At 39.0% G+C, this 21,260-nt stretch overlaps 1 protein-coding gene across 3 annotated transcripts in view; it reads right to left on the bottom strand.

Moving 5' to 3' along the window:
* The window catches only part of CTNND2 (catenin delta 2), a 655,980-nt gene that overhangs the window by 284,573 nt on the left and 350,147 nt on the right, over positions 1-21,260 (bottom strand). For all 3 annotated transcript variants that reach the window (XM_085302090.1, XM_085302091.1, XM_085302092.1), the window contains 2 exons: positions 10,028-10,200; positions 914-1,478 (listed from right to left, as the gene is read on the bottom strand). In XM_085302090.1, coding sequence (XP_085158216.1) covers positions 914-1,478; positions 10,028-10,200 — 738 coding nt within the window. The remainder of the gene's footprint in view (positions 1-913; positions 1,479-10,027; positions 10,201-21,260) is intronic.

Below are 21,260 nucleotides of genomic sequence, written 5' to 3'. Positions count from 1 at the left end.
ATTCTGAGAACAAAAAAAAAAAAAATCACCACTGAAAGATGTTCAGTTTAGCAGAGAGATGCCTTAGAGACCAGAACACTGGTATCTCAGTTCCAGGATTTGTTCAAAGTCTATGGTTACAGAGAAATTAGACCTGCTATAACAGCTTATTCCCTCAAGTACTCAGGGCCAAATAACTGCTACCTATAACTTAAGTAGGATTTGGTACAACAGAAGTTTCTGCCGAGCGATCCAGAACTTGTTAAATGTAGCAGAACACCTTGTAAACCTGGGAAAGAGCAATTTTCTGTACAAGGCTTTCAACTTTTGATCACAGTAGAGAAAGCACTCAGTATAGCAACACATCCCCTACCAAAATTCTGGGTAAGAATAAAGAAAGCGGTGCCTAGAGCCTGATGTCCTTTAATCTCTGAAAGAGAAGATTTACCTGGCAGCAGAAAGATCAAAGGACTCCAAATAGAGTGTGTGGGGGGAGGCCTTCCCTCTCCCCGGAAGCGGGGTTTCCCACTTACTACGGATTGATTTAAAACCAGGACTGTCATAAATCGGTTTTCTGTCAAACCCACCACGTTCTTTAATCTGCCTAACTGCTTGATGTCCCTTGCTCAATCCGCAACCATTTCAACCCCGGCGCTGCCGGAATTCCCACGCCGTACATGGCAAGGCTGCGATTTAGACGGGCTGTTTGCACCAGACAACTTCTGAGACGAATTCGCAGCGCGGGTCTGGTGAAAGGCCAGAGCAGTTTCCAGCGGTGCGCTTTCCTCACAAAAACAACAACAACAACAAAACAACAACAAAACCCCAACGCCCCACGTTCCCGGTGCAAACAGGGCAACGCTATACTGGGACAACGTTACCAGCAGCCAGTAAAACCCGAGAAGCCCGAGGGCGGAGCTCCGGGCTCGGTTACCTGCTAGCGAGCCGGGTCTCTGCAGGGTGGCGGTGGCATACAGTTCCTGGGAGTGCTTGCTGTACTGATCCGACGTGTGAACCAGCCGCTTGGTAGGAGACAGGGTAGCGTAAGTGCCGATGGTGGAGCTTAGCTGATGGATAGGAGAGGAGGAGATGTTGGACTGGATGGTGGGCGGCGAGGTCACGCGGATGGGGGACGGCGAGAGGCCAGCCGAGGAGACCACGATGTTGATGGGCGAGCTGGTGCTGTAGGACTTGGCCAGGCGGCTGGGGGACTGCTTGGGGGAGGAGCCGCGCTGCGCCGTGCCGTAGGCGGCGGCCTCGGCGGCGCGCTGCAGCTTGGTGGGGGAGCCCACCTGCTGCATGGAGAGCGGCGAGCTCACCCGCGGCGCGGGCAGCGTGGAGCTGCAGTAGTAGAGGGCGGCGGCGTGCTGCGGCTCGGGCAGGTGGAAGGCGCTGCCATGGCTGGGCGCGAAGGGCTCCCGCGGCTGCGAGGCGGCGGCGGCGGGCGGCGGCGGCGGCTCCGGCCCGCCCGCGTGGGCTCCGCGGCTGCTCGTGCCCGGCTGCGGGGAAGCAAAGGCAGAGAGAGGCGTCAGCAGCGGCAGCGCGGCTCCGCGCCCCGCTCCGCCTCCCCCTCGCCCCGGGGGCGGCACGCCGCCTTTCCGCGACCTTAATAAGGCTCCAGCCGAGCGCCTCCAGCGCTGGGAGACTCGTGTTCTGTAAGCTGCTAACGCATTTCTATCCTTTCAGGGAAAACCGGTTACCAGCTCAAGTTCCAACCACTAACAGCTGTTTTTTTTTTTTGTTTTGTTTTTTTTAGTATTTTTTTTTTTAACCTGCGAAGTTGGTGCCCGGCTACGCGGCTGACACGCAACTGCTTAAAGGAGTCTCCGGCTCCGCACTGCTCGGACATACCGATAGTTACACCATTTAACTATTACGCCGGAAGATTGAAAGGAAACAGTAAAAGCCACCCAAACTTTTATTCTGCATTTATATATATATATAAAGTAGCTCAAGTTACTGAAAGGGTTTTAATTTGGTAACTTTCCTCATAGAGATGCAGTCAAGGTCCGTCCTGGGAGAGGTACCGCGGCGGCTTCAAACAGCGCCCACATTTCGCTGCTGCCGCCGCCAGACGGACAAAGCCCTCGAAACCAACGCGCTGCACCGAGCGCCGCCGCTTTTCAGCTCAGACGGCCGCAGCTGCCGGCCGTCCCCTCCCAGGGGCGAAATGCCTCGCCCGGCCCGGCCCGGCGCGGCCCAGCGGGGCGCCCCCGCCGGGCGCGCTCCCCCAGCCCGGCAGCCGCGGCGCCTCAGTGAGAGGCAACTTGCTTCTTGCTTATTTACGAGGCACAAAAGGAAAAGGAGGGCAAGGGAGGAGCTGCCAAAGGGGCGGCCGCTTCCCCTGAACCGCAGCCAAAGGGAAATTTGCATTCGAGTGAAAACAGCCCCCTGTCAGCCGCGGCTGTGCGGGAGGTCCTCGAGCCTCCCGGCGGCGCGGCGCGGCGCCAAGCGCTCCCCAGGTCCCGTAATTCGGGGGGGAGGRAGGGGGAAGGGAATAGGGGCGAGCGAAAATCCTCAGCAGATGCTGCCTATTAAAATTTTCAATTATGTGCCTGAGCCGCTCCTGGAGCAGCGACGAGCAGGGCGCACGCTCTGATCTCTGCACACCGCCAGCATTCCCGTTTTTATCAGGGATCTCGGGCTCAAGAGATCATCGGCGGCTGTTAATCTGGTAACATTAAAATCCTTTAATAACAGCACCCTGGAGTGAGAGCGAGCTCAGCACTCCCTTGAAAGACACTCTTGTTTCACATCCTTTCTTCCCCCCCCCCCCYTTTCTTTCTTTTGCCTGATCATGCAGAGGATTTACTTGAAACCTGAAAAAGTGCTCCAAATCTGGCAGCTGACAACGCAGTTTGGAACATCCCGGCCAGTGCTGCCCCCAAACACGCACATACCATTCAGCTACAGATTTCTTTAGAAAGAGCAGCTTTTAAAATGCAAATAATGAATTCTGTGAACCAATTCTAAGAGCTGCAGCAAATGCCAACTGCAGCGTCACTCCAAGATTAAATAGAAAGGTGTTTTTAATAGCATCCTATAGGAAAGATGAGCAAAAAGAACCACATTCCTGTTACGAAACTCGATTTATTCTGGCTCTGAATTTCACTACATAATAAAGGCAGATCAGGAAAAAGTAGATTGCCTTTAGATCAGGAACTGAAAACGAGATAAAACAAATGATCAGAACAAAGATTAAATTAGGTTCAAAATGCCAGAAACTTGTACTTCTTCTAGTGTACTCCCCACAGAAACTTGGCTATCCTTTTCTTTTGTTACTTTTGGAGCTCCTCCCTTTACCTTAAATACTTTGCATACTTTAGGGAAGAATATATTTTCTTCTCGATACAAACATGAAGTTGAGCTTTGGAGAAACTCCTATCAGTGGTTCGCTTCTGTTTCTAGCAGACAAACCAGTAACCAGCACTCACAACATTCAAGCATTTCAGGAGAGCATCGACAGTCTCAAACCTCACTAGCTTCAGGAGGCTTCACACACTGAAAAGCAAGGTGCCATTAAATAAAAGTAATGTAAACCATTGCCCTCCAGCAGCAGAATCACTTATGTCAGTACTCTGCTGTTTTAAGTTGGACTGTTCTAACAGTGGCCACCAGTTAAAAACCACCATAACAGAAAGTATGAGCCCGGCAATATTCCTAAATGGTCGGTGCCCTCAGGCTGCTCTGGGACAACACCAGGAGCAAGGAGGAGGAAGGCAATCCCTGCTCCCCTCAAAGAACTGTCACGGGCTGATTTCATTCTGCACTAACATCTCTGCTTTAAGGAGAAAACCTGCAACTGACTTTTCAATCATGTGTTTGACAGGAGCACAGTTTTCATTATCAAGGTTTAAGCTGTATGTTTCTTTAAAAAAAAAAGAAAAGAAAAAAAGGCTACCAAGGTTTAAGACAACATGGACAGGATGAACTTTGCATATGACAAGAGGCCATTTGAAGCAATTTATCAAYTGACATTTAAGAGAAAATTTTACTTTTTGGCCTGTTCATTTAGCAGCATAATAATAAGTTTGTAATATTCAACATTGTTCCAGAATACAATATTCTAGATGCAACATGCTAGTAACATCAAACCATTAGCTACCGATCTTGAGGATTTTAGGCAAGTACTGTCAACATGTATACATAATTTCTTTCTCTAATGCTTTGTGTGTCAAAGATTTAAAGTAATTAATTTATAGTAAAACAACATTATCCCATATTCCCAATAAATCTCAGCTGCAGGCATTCTACAAGCATTAATTCAAAAAAAAAAAAAAAAACACACTTCACTTCATGATTATAAGAAAAGGGTTATAGGGAAGAAGGTGTAGTGTCAGGATACAGAAATTAAATACTTAATTAAAAATACAGTGTTTAGCACTTCCTAAAAAGCTAAGCATTTGCTGTGTGTGAAGGAGAGAACTTCTGGATGAACAGATTGCTAAGAAAACATTAGCATCCAGTATTTTCTAAGATGTGACTAATCTCAGACCTATCTTAAATTTATTGTGAGGTTCATATTTTTTTTCAAAGGGTCAAGTAACATTCTCCATTCATGCTTTCAGAGGCATAATGTGTTTTAGTTTCTCCATATATTTCTCCTGGTCTACTGCTTAAGACAATTGTAGAGACATGTCATCGTTCATCCTGCAATGTTACATTATACTTCATATGGAATAATGAAATACAACAGCATTCGTTCCATTATTTTTCCATTCATCCATTATTATTGTCAGTCTGATAATGAAATTATGTGTTTAAGCTAATAAATTGAGACCAAATTTGCTTTCCAGTTGTTATATCCTTCTGTAGCAATCTATTTTATAGATATGGGGGTGGAAAGAAATATCAAGGACTTACTTTCTACAGTGCCTATAAATATCCATTCTAAGACTCAGAGATTTAATGTTTCCGGTATCTTACAGAAATGGATTCCATTTTGCTTCTTTAGATCCAACATATGGATTCTCTTTTATCCTTTTTAACAGCATAAGTGTGTGAAAAATCATGAGAACATTAATGAAAATTATTTTCTTTCCCTATTTCATTGTATTAAATCATCCACTCTACTGATTCTGACAAAACAAGCTCAGCAGAGCTCTATACACAGAATTAGAGAGGGCATCCAGTTAGGTTATAATAAACTACAGAAGAGTCTAGCTCTTATGTGCCCACCATCATTCACATGTTTAATGCACTAAATTTCAGGACATTAGCTTTTATATATATATATACACACACACACACATATATACACATATATATTTGTATATATACATTTCCATTTAATCAAATTTTGATTAAAATCAGAACTGTAATTGACAAAGATCAAATGAAAAACACTGAGTTTTCTATTCTATAAAATGGAATAGAGAGGTACAAATAGCTGTGTGAATCATTTATTATGCTGAAAATTATTCACAGATAAGGAGTTAAAAATCCTAGAWGGCTACATAGCATAAGCAAGGCTTTGGGGTCAGCTGCTAATTACCAAAACACCAGCACAATCAAATTATATGTTGATTCTTGGAKATTGCTCCAAGATAGAAGAGCAGTGTGGAAGACCACCAAAAACTGAAAAGAAAAACTGCAGAGGACAAAATGACCATTAGGGATGTACTAGCAGGCACACATCTATTACATTTGTGATAGTCATCTAAAATCTGTCAAAAACTATTTTGTTCTTAAGCAGGCCAAAATGCAAAACCAAGAACTTGYTGATTTTATGCATTTCATAATTCATAGGTTCTAAGGAACTGAACTCCTACCAATGCAACTGGCTGAATCTTACAAAACACAGAACTACAACTACAAAACCAATACATGGCTCCAGCTGCTGAAATACCACTGTGTGGACTTCCTGAGTATCCATCATTGCTGCCAGTGTTAGACAGTGTACTTGATCAGCCTCACTAGTGTTTTTGAGAGATTAGGTGATTCTCTCTTTCACAAAGAAAATCGTGTTCTCTGCTCTTTCAATGACTGGAACACTTCCCAGTCTATTGAGGGCTTTTTTCCTGTTTGCTGTGAGGACCACTGATGTGGTTTCACTCAAGATCTCTCTCTCYCCTCGTCCAAAACCTCTATCTACAGACAGACTCTTCTACAAAGAGCAAATTGAGGGTATGGAAAATGTTTAAGATTCTCTAGTCTCTGTAATGCAGACCTCAGTCCTTAGGCAGCACCAGTTAAAGGCCAGGAGCTGTGAACTCTTTTTCCTCACATCTTCCTCTCTGGTAATCCTTCTTGTTCTCTATATTCTTTACAACCAAGACAATCAAGTTTATGGAAAAAAAAAAGTCATCAGCTAAATGGATGCAGGGGATGATTCATAGTGGATAGGCAGCCAATTTTGTGCACTCTGTAACACACTTTTTATTCAATGATCCTCTCATAAGAGTCTGCATCAGCAGGCCATAGACCATCTTACAGCTCCAAGAGTTATTTTGTAACTATTCATCTCACACGGAAAAGATTTTGGAGAAGTTGCTTTCTCATATTGAAACAGAAATGGCAGAACTCTGTGCAGTTACAGAATCTAAGCTTACAGTTCCTGAAGATCAGCTACAGGATGGTGACTGCTACTGACGTTATTCTTGCCTAGTAAAGAAAAAAAAAGATGGTTTTACATCCTTCAGCACTGAGGATGCTTATCTTTATACTGCCACCAAGTTGCCTTTTTGTAAGTATATAAGTGACAAGTGCTTTATATTGGTCTGTCAATAGTTCCAAGCCTGGCATCTCATTTCTAAAGGGAGGATTTTGCCTTGAAATTTACCTAGACAAGTGCCTGTTGCAGGTATTTCACAGAGATGTTCTTAAAACAACTACAGTGTGTTTTGATTCTCCAGTCCTCCTTGAAAATCAGAAGTCTCATCTAATGAGATTTCAGTGTGAAACAGAACTTATATCTGTAGATCTTTCTTCTGCAGGAATGGTTTGCTGTCATCGATGAAATCCTGACCCAACTAGTAAGGTGCCATCTACATTCAAATGCACTTGCATGATACTGGAGAGCAGACTACACCTCTGAATCCCTCAAATGTAGTCTAGTCTATCTATTTCTCCTTATTTCATCACAAAAGTCATGGTCAGCACAAGCTCATCTCTACATTCTGTTCGTAAAATATATCCCAGAATTATTGGGAAAATTTGTCAGCCAACTTGACCCAGGCTAATGTGAAGTCATTATTTTAGATTTAGTCTGCACAGAATATTAAACAGCCCATCACCTGCAGCACAGATGACTCATGGTGGGAAGAAGCATCTTCTAATTGAAAAAGGCCAGCGTATATATTTTGCTTGACAACTGAACACTTGTATGCATTACCTAATATTATAAACAGGGCTAATGATATGTGGTGGTTTGATGAATGACAACCTCATGACATGGTTACAGGAAAAAGAAATGGAAGTTAAAAAAATTAACTGTTAAATAATTTTTCAAGGCTGTTAAAAAAAAAAAAAAAAAGCAAAAAGTGCCTTTCATTTTCCAATTACTTTCAGCTTTAAGGGTTGTACCAGCTCATTCAGCCCAGAAGCTTCAGGAACAGAGGATAATACACAATAGGGATTTGCCTCTGCTGCTGTCTCAGCCTCTAAAAAGAGAGCAGGATCAGTAGAAGCTAAAAAAAAAAAAAAATCTTTACTCAGAAATATAAGCTAGCTTTTCTTCTTTTCCCCTCCTCTTGCAAATGCATGGCAGAACATGTAGCAAACCATGCTTTATATTCCTGTATCTGCAACGTAAGTTGACTAGYTCTCAAGATGACAGGAAAACCAACCAGTTTTCCACAAATCTATGTTGTCCAAATAGACTACTCATTTGCAAGATCACCATATCTCCAAAGCTTTCTGTAATAAAATCATTACTGATTCTTCACCAAACAAACAAAAAAACTCGCTTAATTAATAAATATAGAAAATAACAGGATTTGGACRTCAAGCTTGAAAAGCTCTTTTCAGCTAGGAAACAGAGTAATTCCCAGCCACAGGAGCAGTGGTTGCTAGGAAGTTTTACCTTCTAAATGATACTGAAATGTTTGCTTTGTGTTCTAAAGCATTTAAAGAAGTAGAAAAACTGATCTTTAACGAAGTCCTTCAAATTGACAAAAATGTAGATTTGCAGCACTATACAGGAAGTCCCCAGACTAATTAGGTTGGKTTTTTTTTGGAGGGGGCACAGCTGGCCTTGGGACTATTTACATATTTTCCCACACATCTAGGCTATCATTCATGTTCAGARATAGTTATAGTCCTTGCACGTAAATACCAAAGGAAATTCACACAATCTGAGCAGTTACGACTCCTGAGGCTTATTTTAATTATAACAAGGATAGCAAAACACTTCCAAGATTGTCAGTCTTCTCCTGAAATGTAGTACTAGAAATGGTCATATTTTGATTTTTTTTTGATAGACTTCTTCCTCTTCCTTCAGTTGTGTATTTTTTATAAAACTTCCTTTGCATATTTTTRTGGTATTAATTTATAATTTATAGCAGTTTTCTAATATTTGCAAGATATATTTTACRGGTTATTTTCCTGCACAAACATCTACCATGTAATCTGGAGTAACCCACACACACACTTTCCCTTCCACACCTTACTTCCATCTTCCTGACATGTTTTTCTCTTTTTTTTCCCCTATTGCTCCCATAAGCTATCTTCTAAGCACACCTGTTCCTTTTCCATTGCCTTACTTTCTCTAGCTGCCTTGAAGAATGCTTCCCAGTCTTACAGGCTAATGGCCAGGGGATGATGCTTTCATAGATCACAACTCCTGATGGCATCTGCCCAGGCTACAACTGGATATTAGAGCCTCCTTTTTCTTTCTAGTTGGAGTCCTGCTCTCCCGCTGGCTCCAATCCCAAAGAACATCAGGGAAGGTTTCTTTGGTAAACACAGAAAAACCCTGAGGGTCTCACTAGTATATAGTCTCATTTTAAACCCCTCACAGAAGAAAAAAAAAGTATGTAACCAATTTGAAATGAAATTTAACCAGGCTTTATTTCACTTTGCAGTCTTTGAGGATAGGGGGCTTTTCTGAGCAAATTGAGTGAATAGAATATTGTATGTCTCCTGGTATCCCACAAGCTGTGCAATGACTATATAGCACTTGAATTCTCTTAGCAATTTAATGCTTTGAAATTCAAATATAACTCACTTCTAAAGAATCCTGAATTATAAAATATCCCAGTATCACACTGAGAGAGTCTGCTTTACTATGGCTGTTAAGTTCTGAAAAGAGAAAATAACCTGAACTGACCAATAGAACTCAACTGTATTTTGGTTATGTACAGGAGCAWGAATACGTCTAGAAATTTTTGTCTAAACTGAAGCTTAACTTCCAGTAAGAGGCTTTGATCTCTCAACGAAAAGCACAGAAGGTGAGAGGGTTGTGTATTGCAGCTCAGAAGAATCTTTTTAACAAGAAGAGATATTTATAAAGTTTTCATGAATATCTGATAAAATAATTCCAAAATGTTTGAAATGTACACACGACTGTCTGATAAGCTGTTTGTCTTACAATATGCAAAAACAAGGCAAAAGTGATTCTTCCGAAAAGAATCGGGCCACGCCACCAGGCTGCATATAGCATCTTAAGCAGATTTTGCATCTGTTGCCAGTCTAGCTTTGCGGTGGTTCGCTGCCACTTCAGCATTTTCAATCATATCATGGTATCAACACAGTAAGGTCCTGGTTCTTCCTTAGGGCTTTTAATCAGCACAGTATATATAAATATAATATAAAGTTTCAAACCTAAGTGCCTAAGCATTTAACCAGCGATGTAAATATGCAAGCAACAAAGCAAAACTGGCACATACATCTCTTTTTGAATCAGCATTCTCTTATTCCCACACAAGTCAAACAGCTTTASATTTACAAAAAGTCAGGGTGGTAACTCGACTCCACTACAGATGTATTAAACAAGACAAAAAGCAACACTAAACATTGAGAAGTCTGCAAGCATTAAACAGTTCTGTTTTCTCAATGCTCTCCTAAGGGATGTCAGGTGCAAGAGAGCTGGGCTGTTTAGGAAACGTACCTGGCTGTAGCTTTGAATGGCCGCTCTGACTTGACCGCTGCGGGCCGGGAGCTGCGCCGCCGCTGTCTCGCCCAGGGCAAGGGTCTGGTTGCTGTGGTAGCTGGCCGAATACTGGAAAGACCCTTCAGGTTTGGAGTTGAGCTGAAGAGCACTCTGGGAAAGGAGGCTGGGTCCTGCATCAAAAGGAGTTTGGAGCAGTSAGAAAGTCTCAGTGCAAGAGAACATGTGTATTATTATTCATTGGTCCTTGAAATTATCAAATGTTATGTGACTTTCCACTTCCCATTTTGGCTTTTCTGTAAATAAAAATCAGGTCACGCAAATTGAAGTGTTTCTTTACCATCTATCAGATTATGGCGTTCTCAAGCTGCAGGTTACATTACTTTAAAACAAATCCATTCTCACCTGGTAAAGAAATTCTAAAACTACATGAAACCAGGCGTGCTCTTTGATAAGAGAATCCTGTTTTTCAGCTCAGGATGGTTTGTGAGCTGTCTTTTTGTCAGAGATGAACCTTATTTACTTCCCTTAATTGCACTCAGCCCTCCAGCATGGCAAATGCCGAGTCCTCCTTCCCTGGGCCTCCAGCACAGCACATCTATCGATCACCGCCACTCTGCAGCAYACACACGGTGATGTAATACTTTGGTGCCTGCAGGGACGAGTGGCAGCCTTTAAAATATTAATAGCTCCTCTCATCACGTAGGGCTCACCCCGATGGCAGTGAATCTTTGATGACTGTTTTGTCAGCCTATCTGATCTTCCCCATCACAGCAACATGCAGCAGGAGAACAGAGCACAGGCAGTGAGCTCAATTTGGGACTGCCAAAGGGCAGAGGTGTTTGGAAAGGCAGCAATGTGAACAGTGATACTTTCCATAATCATTCAGTTGTTCTGTAAAACTAAAACATGTTCTAATATTCATTAGGTTCATACAAGTGATTTAGCTTCTTGCATGCACACAGCGAATTTCCCAGTTTTCGTCCTGGGAGCATGCATCTGACAGGGAAAGGCTCTTCTTCCACTGCTCTGTCGACGTGTTTAGACATGACCTCCCTGAACCACTTTTAACGGTGAACTCATTCTGTCTCAATACACAAAAAGCTTTAATAAAGAATATCCATCTAATCCTTTCCCCATGTCAACACTGACTTCAGTCTCTTCTAATTTTCAATCAACTAGCATATTCTTCTTCCACAGTGTTGGAGCCCAGAAAGTAAAATGAAAGGGTAGAGAAGAGACAAGTTATGCCTTGGGCATACCGTGCATTACAAAGAAGTGTAGCCCATCAGGTACGGGCTATAGGATACTCAGGAGCTTCAGGAGGACACGTTCACACTCCAGTTAGCTCCAACCAGCTCACAGGGGCACAGACAGCAACAAAAATCTTAAGGAATGTGAGATAATGTTGATATAGCTTCTACAGAAGACGTGAAAAGTTCAAATTTAAAACAGACTAAAAATGGTCAAATTTGCACAAGTTTTACTGGAAATAACTCCCAGTATTTTCCTAATAAAATGCCAAATCTTAAGTCCTTTAAGTCTTTTCTATGAGGATGCACAGCTGCTCTAAAAAGGTTTCCATTTAGAAAACATGCAAACAATCCTCCCCCCCCCCATAATTAGCRTTGAAATTTTTTTCCTAGCTTGCTTTGCAGAAATGGCAGAATCATTATAACTGACATTTGCAAAAAAATCATCAGCCTGAGGCAGAAATCTGGCATGTAAAACTCAACCTGAATGGYTCATATTATAAACAAATTGAAGTAGGTTTTGGAACAGTGGGGGCACTAGCATCTAACTGTGGATGATGATTATAACACTGCATTTCACACACAGACACAATTTATACTGCCAGGTCAGTCACATACATCAGAAATTTCCAGATTTATGCCAATTTAGAAAGTAAGTTCTGGCCTATTTTCCTTACACGTACAGAATGAGACAGGGCTCCATGGAAGAAGTATACGCCATGATGTTATTAAAAATATACCATATGCCTACAAGATCTGAATTAGCTCTGCATGGTTGCTTATAAATCCAACATTTGGTAGGTTTCTATTCTCTGAGTTTTCAAACAGGGTTGACTAAGCACTTTCCAATTTTTGTTGCAAATTTTGAAGAAATACTTTCATAGACTTTTTTTTTTTTTTTAAGAGCATGAAGAAAATATAGGCTTAATAGAGTTAAAATACATATTTTAAAATATTTCAATCCTTTGGATTTTGATTTTCACCGAAAATTTGCTGGTGACCAATCAATATGGTTAAGTTAATAAAACTCAAAAACCTAAGTTTCCCAGAAGGTGTAAGATTTGCAGCAAGATAGATAATTTTTACGCATGAAAATGTCTGCAGTCATTTTTAAAGTAATTATTCTATAACACTTTTAAGCTTAAATAATTATTAAAGTATCACATGCTATGAACTCAGTATGTTTAAATTTCCACTGCATCTGGCTTTCAGGTGCTCCTTTCTTGTTACTGTTGCTCACTAGGGGTTTTACACAGCTAGCTAGAATCACATACATGCTTCTCTGTACCACTTAGCCTAAAAGATTAATGGACTTAAAACCATGTTCAAATTCAAAAGAAAAGAATTGTAAAAGTTTTGGATAAGTTCATTAAATGTTGTATAGCACTGTTTATTTTGTACTTTAACGAACAATAATGAACAGTTTTAAGTTACATACATTTGAATAAAGTAAAGTCATTTGACACAGATAGTTAGACAAATACTTAAAAAATCCACAAAAGAAAATACATACATTCCTCAAGTAAAAGAAATAGAACTGCAGTTGCTCACCTGGAAATAACTAAATTAAAAAGAAAATTACAAACTACAAGATACAGTTGAGATGAGTAAGAGTGATCTTAAAACAACACAAAACACCCTACAAGCTCCCTTTTCAGCATTCAGTGGCTAAAGGAATGCCACTTTTTCTACTAAAGAAAAGATGAATCACTTTTCTCATTAGGATTCTTGTGATTTCAATCTAAAGGAAAAACAAACCTTCCTAGGAGACTGCAGGTCACACAGAAGAGAAGAAAGTGGTTTGTTCATATTCTTCCCTAAGTTGAAAGCAGCGATAAGGCTTACCGTTGCCTCTTCACAGCACACTACTTACCCCACCTAGAAACAATTTAAACTCTGTGTCGGCATTTTATATAACTGTTTTTTTATTTGTTTTAAGGAAGTTTTTAGGTAGATAGAAAATTACTACTTTCAGTCACTTTAAATCACTCATTAACTGATGGAATAATTCAATCTTATTTGTTACCTTAATGCTATGTAATTAGCTATCAATCGTCAACTCAAAATAAGCTTGAAAACAAACACTTCCAGCTTAATAAGGGGTAATTTAGCAGACCTTGAATATTATAGTATTGCTTAAAAATATTACTTAAAAATTGTAATTTTACATTACATTTGGTTTTGATTCAAGGGGGAGAGGGGAGGAGCATATCTACCAGTTTTCTAATGTTCTTTCAACCACTATGTACACCACCTATTCTCCTTGGAAAAATGCTGAATATTAGTTCTTACTGTATTATTAGCACTAAGATCAATACAGATGTGAGTGAAAATTCAAGAAACTAAGTCAGAATCACTGTAACAGAAGAGACACAGCTGTGAACTAACTTCAAAATACGGAACTGGGTATAGCAATTAACTTTTTAATTTGTTTCCAATTTGGTGAACACGCACTATAGAAAAATATTCCACTCTTCCCCATATCCCCTAGCAGAACAGGGTGCAAGGCTGCCTCTTCTCCTCGTCTTGGCTGCTGTAATCTGCCTCAGTAAAGCACTCTGGGGACAAGAAGTGTTTGCATCTTGCCTGAGAAAAACAAAGTGCACTTAAGCTGGGGAAAGCTTGTGGAACATAAAGATTTGGCAAGAAGAACAGAAAATGACAAAAGACATTACTATGTCAGGAAGCCAACCCACAGTGAAACTGCAGGACTCTCCCAGGAATCAGGGAAGACCTTTGGGATCTACCTGCCTAGGCAGCTTTTCTTCACAGACCATTGCTTTTCCTTCTGAATAATAATACAATCTTGTGACAAGGTGCAGTATAGCTATTTAAAAATCAAACCAGTGAAGCAAGCAGATTAAAAGATGTTAACTCAAAGACATCATAGTAACAGCTGATTATAGGAAATCAAAGTTACACAAAGAATCCTGTTTATCATCATCATCTATGGCTGTGCCAAATGGGAAAAAAAAAGCTTTTAAATTATGAAAATATTTGTCCTTTTAAGTGTGATATCTTCTTAGGAAATAAGATCTTGTGTTTTTCCTTTCTGCTCTCTTCAGGCTACACCTTATAGAGTGAAAGAAAGCCAGCCAAGTTTAAAGCTTAAAGTTTCCATTTTGAATGATTTTTTTTGAAAGTAAGCAATTGTTTTTGAATTGTGAGTATTTGCAGGCAGAAATATTTTTATACAGGTGTGACAGAACAGCAGTATGTTAGGATATTTTTTATCTCCATATGTTTTTATCTGCACCAGTGCTACCTAATGCGATGAAAAAATAGTTACAATGATGGAACAAATGCACACAAACCTCTGATTACTCCACTTCTTATGAAACAACGGACAAGATAATATAGACCAATAGGAAAGAACAGAAAAATGGTAATATAATAGTTAAATTCCAGCAGTATAATTGTCTTATCATATTTATCTATATAGGTAACCACTAAAATCCCCTCTTTCCCTCTTCAAACAACACTTTGCAGAATACTCAAAATACAGAGCTTTCCATTCTTTTAAAAAGTGGTTCTTGCTTTTAAATATAATGTTCTTTAGCATAAAAATTCATTCATTTGTGCAAATGACTTTTTACCTGTATTTCATCAGAACAATCACGATCATAAATCGAAGAAAGGACCAAAATCTCTGTTTTTGTACGCTCAGAAACTCTTAAGGGTTAAGTCTACTCTATCCAAACCCACTGGAATGTACTTGCTGATTTTGCAAGGAATCAAGTCAGTTTTTAAGATAATTTTAAGTATGATGGAGAATGTGGAAGATGCTTACAGAGAACATGTGTCAACTGAACATACAGTACAAAACCAATTTAAAAACTGATAATGCTAGTAAAATAGCAACAAAATAGTATTCGAGATGCTGCATGACTAATCTTTTTAAACAGTCTTATTTCATTTGAGATTAAGTCAGTGAAGAATCAAACTAAAATAAAATACAGAATTCTTAAAATTAAGCTTTTATATAGGACTGTTTTCCAGTAGGAAAAAAAACTTCATAGCTATATCAARTTAGTGCAGTCAGACCTGCCAACATTAGCAACTTCAAAAGCATAGATTGCCTTTCCAGTGCATGCACAGTGAACCCAACGCATGTGGGATTTCACGCAGGGGGTGACTCTGAACACACATAGCAGCCATTTGTCTAGGACTCGAGGGCATCTGGCAAATGGAGCAGAGGAACTGAAAAACTAGCAGGTCACTGAGAGTCTTGTAGGGCAGAAAAACATCAGTAGCATTAGTAGTCTATCCCCACATCAGCAGCACAGGCAGGTACCACTTCAGAATATAAAACAGGTCTCAGTAAGTCATCCCAGTTTTGGCTACGCAGTAGCGTTAACAGACCAACTATGTCAGTACTACCATTCCAAATTCTAAAGTACGTTTCTTTCTGCTAGTCCCCCTGCAACAAGACAGATCTTAGAATTCCTGACATTGCTAGACTCCATGCATAAGCGTGCAGCTTTCCCGATGCACTCGGGAAGAAACTTGCAAAGAGCCTCAGTGCTCTGCTCCCCACCAGAATCCACAGCCCTGAGCAGGGAGGCAGGCTGCCCACTCTAAGCAGAGAAAGAAATAGATGATTAATAGAGAGGAAGAAGCAAAGATCAAGGTTAACCAGTGCAGTACCGAATTTTGATTCGGTGAGTAGTTGTTAATGCCCACTGGAAAAGCCTCAGTGAAAGATTACAAAAACCAGCCATCAGAACAGTCAGTAATCCAACATGCAGCAAGCCTTCCTGGGAACCACAGCTGGTGGGTTATGACATTTTCTCCACTTCTTTGGGTATGGCCTTGGTAAATATGCAGAAGTAGAGCTTACCTGAATCATATCCCACAGTGCTTGTAAGCAGAAATGTATCTCATTTAAGAAACCAGTAGGAACCGACACAGGGCTCTCAGTAGCTTAACAGTGTGAGGAGTTAGACAGTTTTGTAATCCCTGGGAAACTGGTTGAGTACATTTACATTGATTAGAGAAAGTTTAGAGGAACACTCCCCCCGCCTCCACATTCTACATAATTTGGCCATTTGTATTATGAGTGAGGATTTTAAAACAAACAAATGATGAGAATCAAGTATTTATGATGTTAAGTTCCTGCTTATAGGATGGCCAGTTAARGTAGAAGGAATCTTTGAATTAACAGCGTTATGAACTCGGAGAACTTTATTTTCTATAGCTGATATTGTAGTGCCAATTACTGGTTCACAAAGCTAAATAGCCAGATGAATGTAGAATTATTATCAAAGAGGAACTCACAAAAGGAAACTAGAGAGATTCAGTTCCCTGCAGTGATACTAATGACACCCTACCTCTAGTGTCTGCTAGTATAGCATCTGGAAAGTTACTCCAGTTCCCTAATGCTTAAATTGCAGTATCACATGAAATACATTACAGAGGAAATCCTTAAAAATTCGTAGCTTTACCACATATAACAAGTCATGGTAATTTTTAGTTCATATAATATAATAGTATGGTCAATCTGCAAAAGCAAAAAAACTTGAATTATGAGACAGGACTAATATTTTACATTATAGAGCAGACATTATCATGTAACAAGTATTCAATAATACATCATCTGCTGATTGTTCAATTATCAAATAATTACCATATAATGACAGGTTACATACAGTACTRTATTATTGCAAGATAAGGGCATGATTAATTCAGTATCCTAGATCTACGCAATAATTACTTCTGAATTAGCTAAACTAATTATACTACAAACTACAGAAATATATACCTAGTCAGACTCCATGAGATGACTACATACTTGTTATTGAGTTTTTCTTACGAATATTCCAGGGAAAAGCATCATGCAAGTGAAGAGCAAAAAAATTTTTTTTTTTCCTCTTGAAGATTTAAAATCAGTTGGTTTACTGGGGGGCACATTTCTGCTTCAAGCAAGTAGTAACATTAGTGGAACACTACTATTGTGTTATATATTTCCATTCGGCCAATCATCTACTACAATGCTAGTTCTAAGTGACAAAGGAAATAGACCAAAACATGATATAATTAACATTTAATTAACTCACAGACCAATCATAAACAGCATTTCACTCGCCTTTGATCAATGGACAGGAGAAGTAATGATAAATTATACAGTAAATGTAAATAAAGTCTTTTTAATTAATATAATAAATTATCTTTCACATTCTCCAGGATTTGCTCATTTGAATAATAGCTGAAAGAAAGCACTAGCAAAACTCCTTTAACATCCTTTAAACATTCATCTACAGAATTAATAGATCAAGGTGCCTCATATCCCAGCTAGAATAAATCATCTTGTAGCTGTTACTATTTGCCTTATTAAAGCATTTCAAATACTCAAAGAGTCACTGCTTATTGTTTCTTCTTCCTCGTAGGTTACCTACTTTGATGCATGAAATATTGACTCCTACCCTACACTTTTTTTTTTTTTTTTTTTTTTTTTAAGCACATATATACCCATACAAAGTAGTTGCTTACCACTCATAAACTTGGTTATGTTTCTTTCCCAGTTCTACAAAGTGATAGATGATTACAAAAGGTTAAATAAAATAACAATCAAGTCATGTACCTGTAGAGCAGGCACTAAATTTGATTGCTCAATGGCATTTGGGAAGTTAGGAGAATCCTAGATCTATACTGAAACACTTAAACAACAGTAGCCTTTGATGATACTCTTTCAGGGTGCTTCTACAGTATTTGACAGCAGAATAGAGAAGATGATATTTAAAGACAAGGTGGGCATTCTTGATCCTGGTGATATTAAGTTCTTCCATGTCTCACTGGTGTATATACTGCTTCTAAGATCTGCTCCCAAGATCAGACTGCATATCAGACTGCAATTAGGAAAAATCTTGTCTCCAAATCTGATGGAGAAAGAAATGTTTTTTTTTTGTTTGTTTGTTTGTTTTTAAAACTCTCTGTTACAATATGTCCTATTTTTGAGATCAACTACCACATTCTGTGAAGAAACTCTCCATTGCTGTGATGATTTAGGACAGTGCTCGAAAGACAAGGAATTGAGTGAATGGAAGGTAAGTCCTCCTGGTGCCTCAGGGGATCACAAACAGCAGTGACCTCGACAGCTAAGTAATTTCTCCTTCATTTTCTAGTCTCTGGGGAAGTTAAAGAGTGCAGACACCAGCAGTTGCCTCCACCAGAAAATCATGGAGGATAATCCCAGGAACTAAATGAGAGACCTCTTTTGCTTATTGTAAAAAGAGAACATTTTCTTAATTATAGGCAGAAAAAATGAGATTCAACCAAGGCAAAGCTTAACATCTGAACAAGGTGTATAGCTCAGCTATCACAATGGGCTTCAGAGGCATAATGCGTGTAAGATGTCATGAGAAGGAGTAATGTGAAAAACTAAGCCAAAGAACAAAAACAGAACAAGTCAGCTACAACTGGATCAAACAAATTCTGGGGAAAAAAAAATATTAATCAATCTCCAAATTTTTTTATATAAAAAAAAAAAAAAAAAAAGAAAAAGAAAAACCCACACATACCAAGTACCTATAATGAATTAACAATAGTAGGCATTTCACCCTCCCTTTCCCTCCCACACCCCAGTCAAGGGTTGACAATACTAGGACAATATTTTCAAAATCTACATCCTAGGAGATATTTAAATATTAAAGATACCAGTACATTTACATTACAATTAAAAATGCCAAGGCTGCAATATAACTAAGGTATTCCATAGCCTAGCAATGCAGAAAGAAAAAAAGAAAGAAAAAAAAGCAATTATATACTTAACTCAAGTAGTAAATGATAATGCTTTAGCTGTAAAATCACAAGCAGCTCCCTTGTTATAAAACAAATACATCATCTTAGATGAGAAGCAGTGATCATTAAAAAAGTACACTAAAACCAAATGTATTTTACAAAAATGTAAAGCTTCAAGGTAATTTATGTGCAATACCATGCTCCACCAATATTAAGAGGGCTATGTTCTACCTAGAGATATTAAAAAAGAGCTTTAGTGTTTTAACATAACCTATTTTTATGTAGTGGAAAATAGGATTCTGTGGAATGCTTTTACAAATGTAGAGTAAGTTCATTTTCATCCAAGAATTCTATAAATGATGTATAACTGAAGAAATGACGCAAGAACGAGGCTGATATCATTATATAAGGAAATAATACAAGGATATCCCTTCTAACTCCCTTTTTGACCTAATTACTATTAGAATAAAAAATGAAGCACACTTTACTTCAAGAGTAACTGAACAGGGAATAGAAAACAGTTCCCTTACATGCTGATTATCTTATGCTTTTTGTAGAAGATAAAATTTTTATAAGAGGAAAAACAGAAGCTTTTGGTTCAGATTTGAAATAATAAAATGCTACTCCAAGGGATAACCAAAGCACCACAAATGACCACAAGAAGTAGGGAAAAGAAAAACGAAATAAAACCCTGAAGCAAGAAAACAATTTAAAAGTGGTTCAGCAAGCAAGACTTACAGACACTGAACATTAACATTAACTATCAGAATTTCAGCGTGTTGTTATAAACTCCAATATCCACTCACACTTGTGCATGCCACTGCATCCCTCCCTGAAAGTAAATAGCTCTTTTTTGACTACTCCAGGATTTTTTTTTTTTTTCCCTCATGGTCATTTGGAATCCCAGAGTCAGGAAAGAACAGCAACAATATCTAACTTAGAGTAAACACCTGACACTAAAGATTTCAGGCACTACCTAACAGTAATGAAGTATGCACAAATAGTAATGAAGTACACCCAAGTAATAAGAATCTAGATTTGATTAAGCTAAGACAACAAAGTAAAAAATACGATTTCCTGTAAATGTTTGCTAGAATCATGTTTTAAAATTTTGGCATGCAARAAGTATTGCCTGATGATTAAAATTTATTACCCACACCAGTGAAAGACTGGAAGAAAAATAGGAAGAAATAAATACTGCTTCAACAGCTGAACCAAATAAAGATGTATTTAAAGGACAAGAATTTCTTTAGAAAAAGATGACAAAAAAAAAAAGAAGCATAAGTGATATATTACAAATATAACAGAACTTCCAGTGAGTTTAGATGAAAGTTGCTTGGAAGCTCAGAAGTGTATGTGTGGTAAGTATAAAACATCAGAAAACTCATGGAATGAGGTAGCATAGAAAAGCCCAACCAATACTGACTAATAGTGTAAGTTCAGTGTTCCCTACTCAGTGTATGCTTTGCTTTCTACACCCTACCACAAAAACAGTATTACTTCAGATGTTTGTTTGAAATTATTGACRATACTAGAGAACAAGACATGAACACATGCACTGAGCAATGGTAGGCTTAAACATATTTAAGTGCAGAATAGAGAAGCTGCTCTTGTCTGTAGTTTTTATATAAAAAGCTATCCTAAATCTAGATTTGAAACAAGGACAACCTACTACTGCAAATTTAAAAATGACCCCAAAATTGAACAATTTACTTTGTAGAAGAATAAATTATATTTTGTGAAAATGCTTGCTAAACTCTGCAAATATTGAAATCAGATATTCTCTGAGAGAGATAACTTACAGCCTTTACAATGATACAGTCTATAGGAGCAGTAGATAGAAACAACATAGGAACAAGGTGAAAAGCGAGGATAACAACTGAATTACATTTCTGCACTGTAGAAGACACAAAGGAGAAAAATAACACTCACTAGCCTTCTATCTAGTGATATCTAAGGATGAACTGGAGCTCTTTTGGCAGTAAAATTTCTGCTGGCACATTACACCTCTGTAAGAGGCTTCAGCCAACAAAATCTTATCAGTGGCCTAAAGTAGACATGATGCAAATTACACTAAGAATATAAATGACTACTTCCTCCAAATGGCAGGATTTGATGATGACAATGTTACTTTTATGAAGTGCTGCAGGTGAAATATCAGAAGTAGTGGCAGTCACACAGTATTTCACTCTAACAGCGGTTGCCTAGCTATTAGAAGAACAGCCTATGGAACAACAGAACAG

Source organism: Rhea americana, unplaced genomic scaffold, assembly GCF_003343005.1.
Source record: "Rhea americana isolate MKP2758 unplaced genomic scaffold, rheAme1 scaffold_185, whole genome shotgun sequence".
Taxonomy (NCBI): Eukaryota; Metazoa; Chordata; class Aves; order Rheiformes; family Rheidae; genus Rhea; species Rhea americana.
Note: the sequence above shows the minus strand (reverse complement) of the source record. Positions and strands in the feature narration are given on the sequence as shown.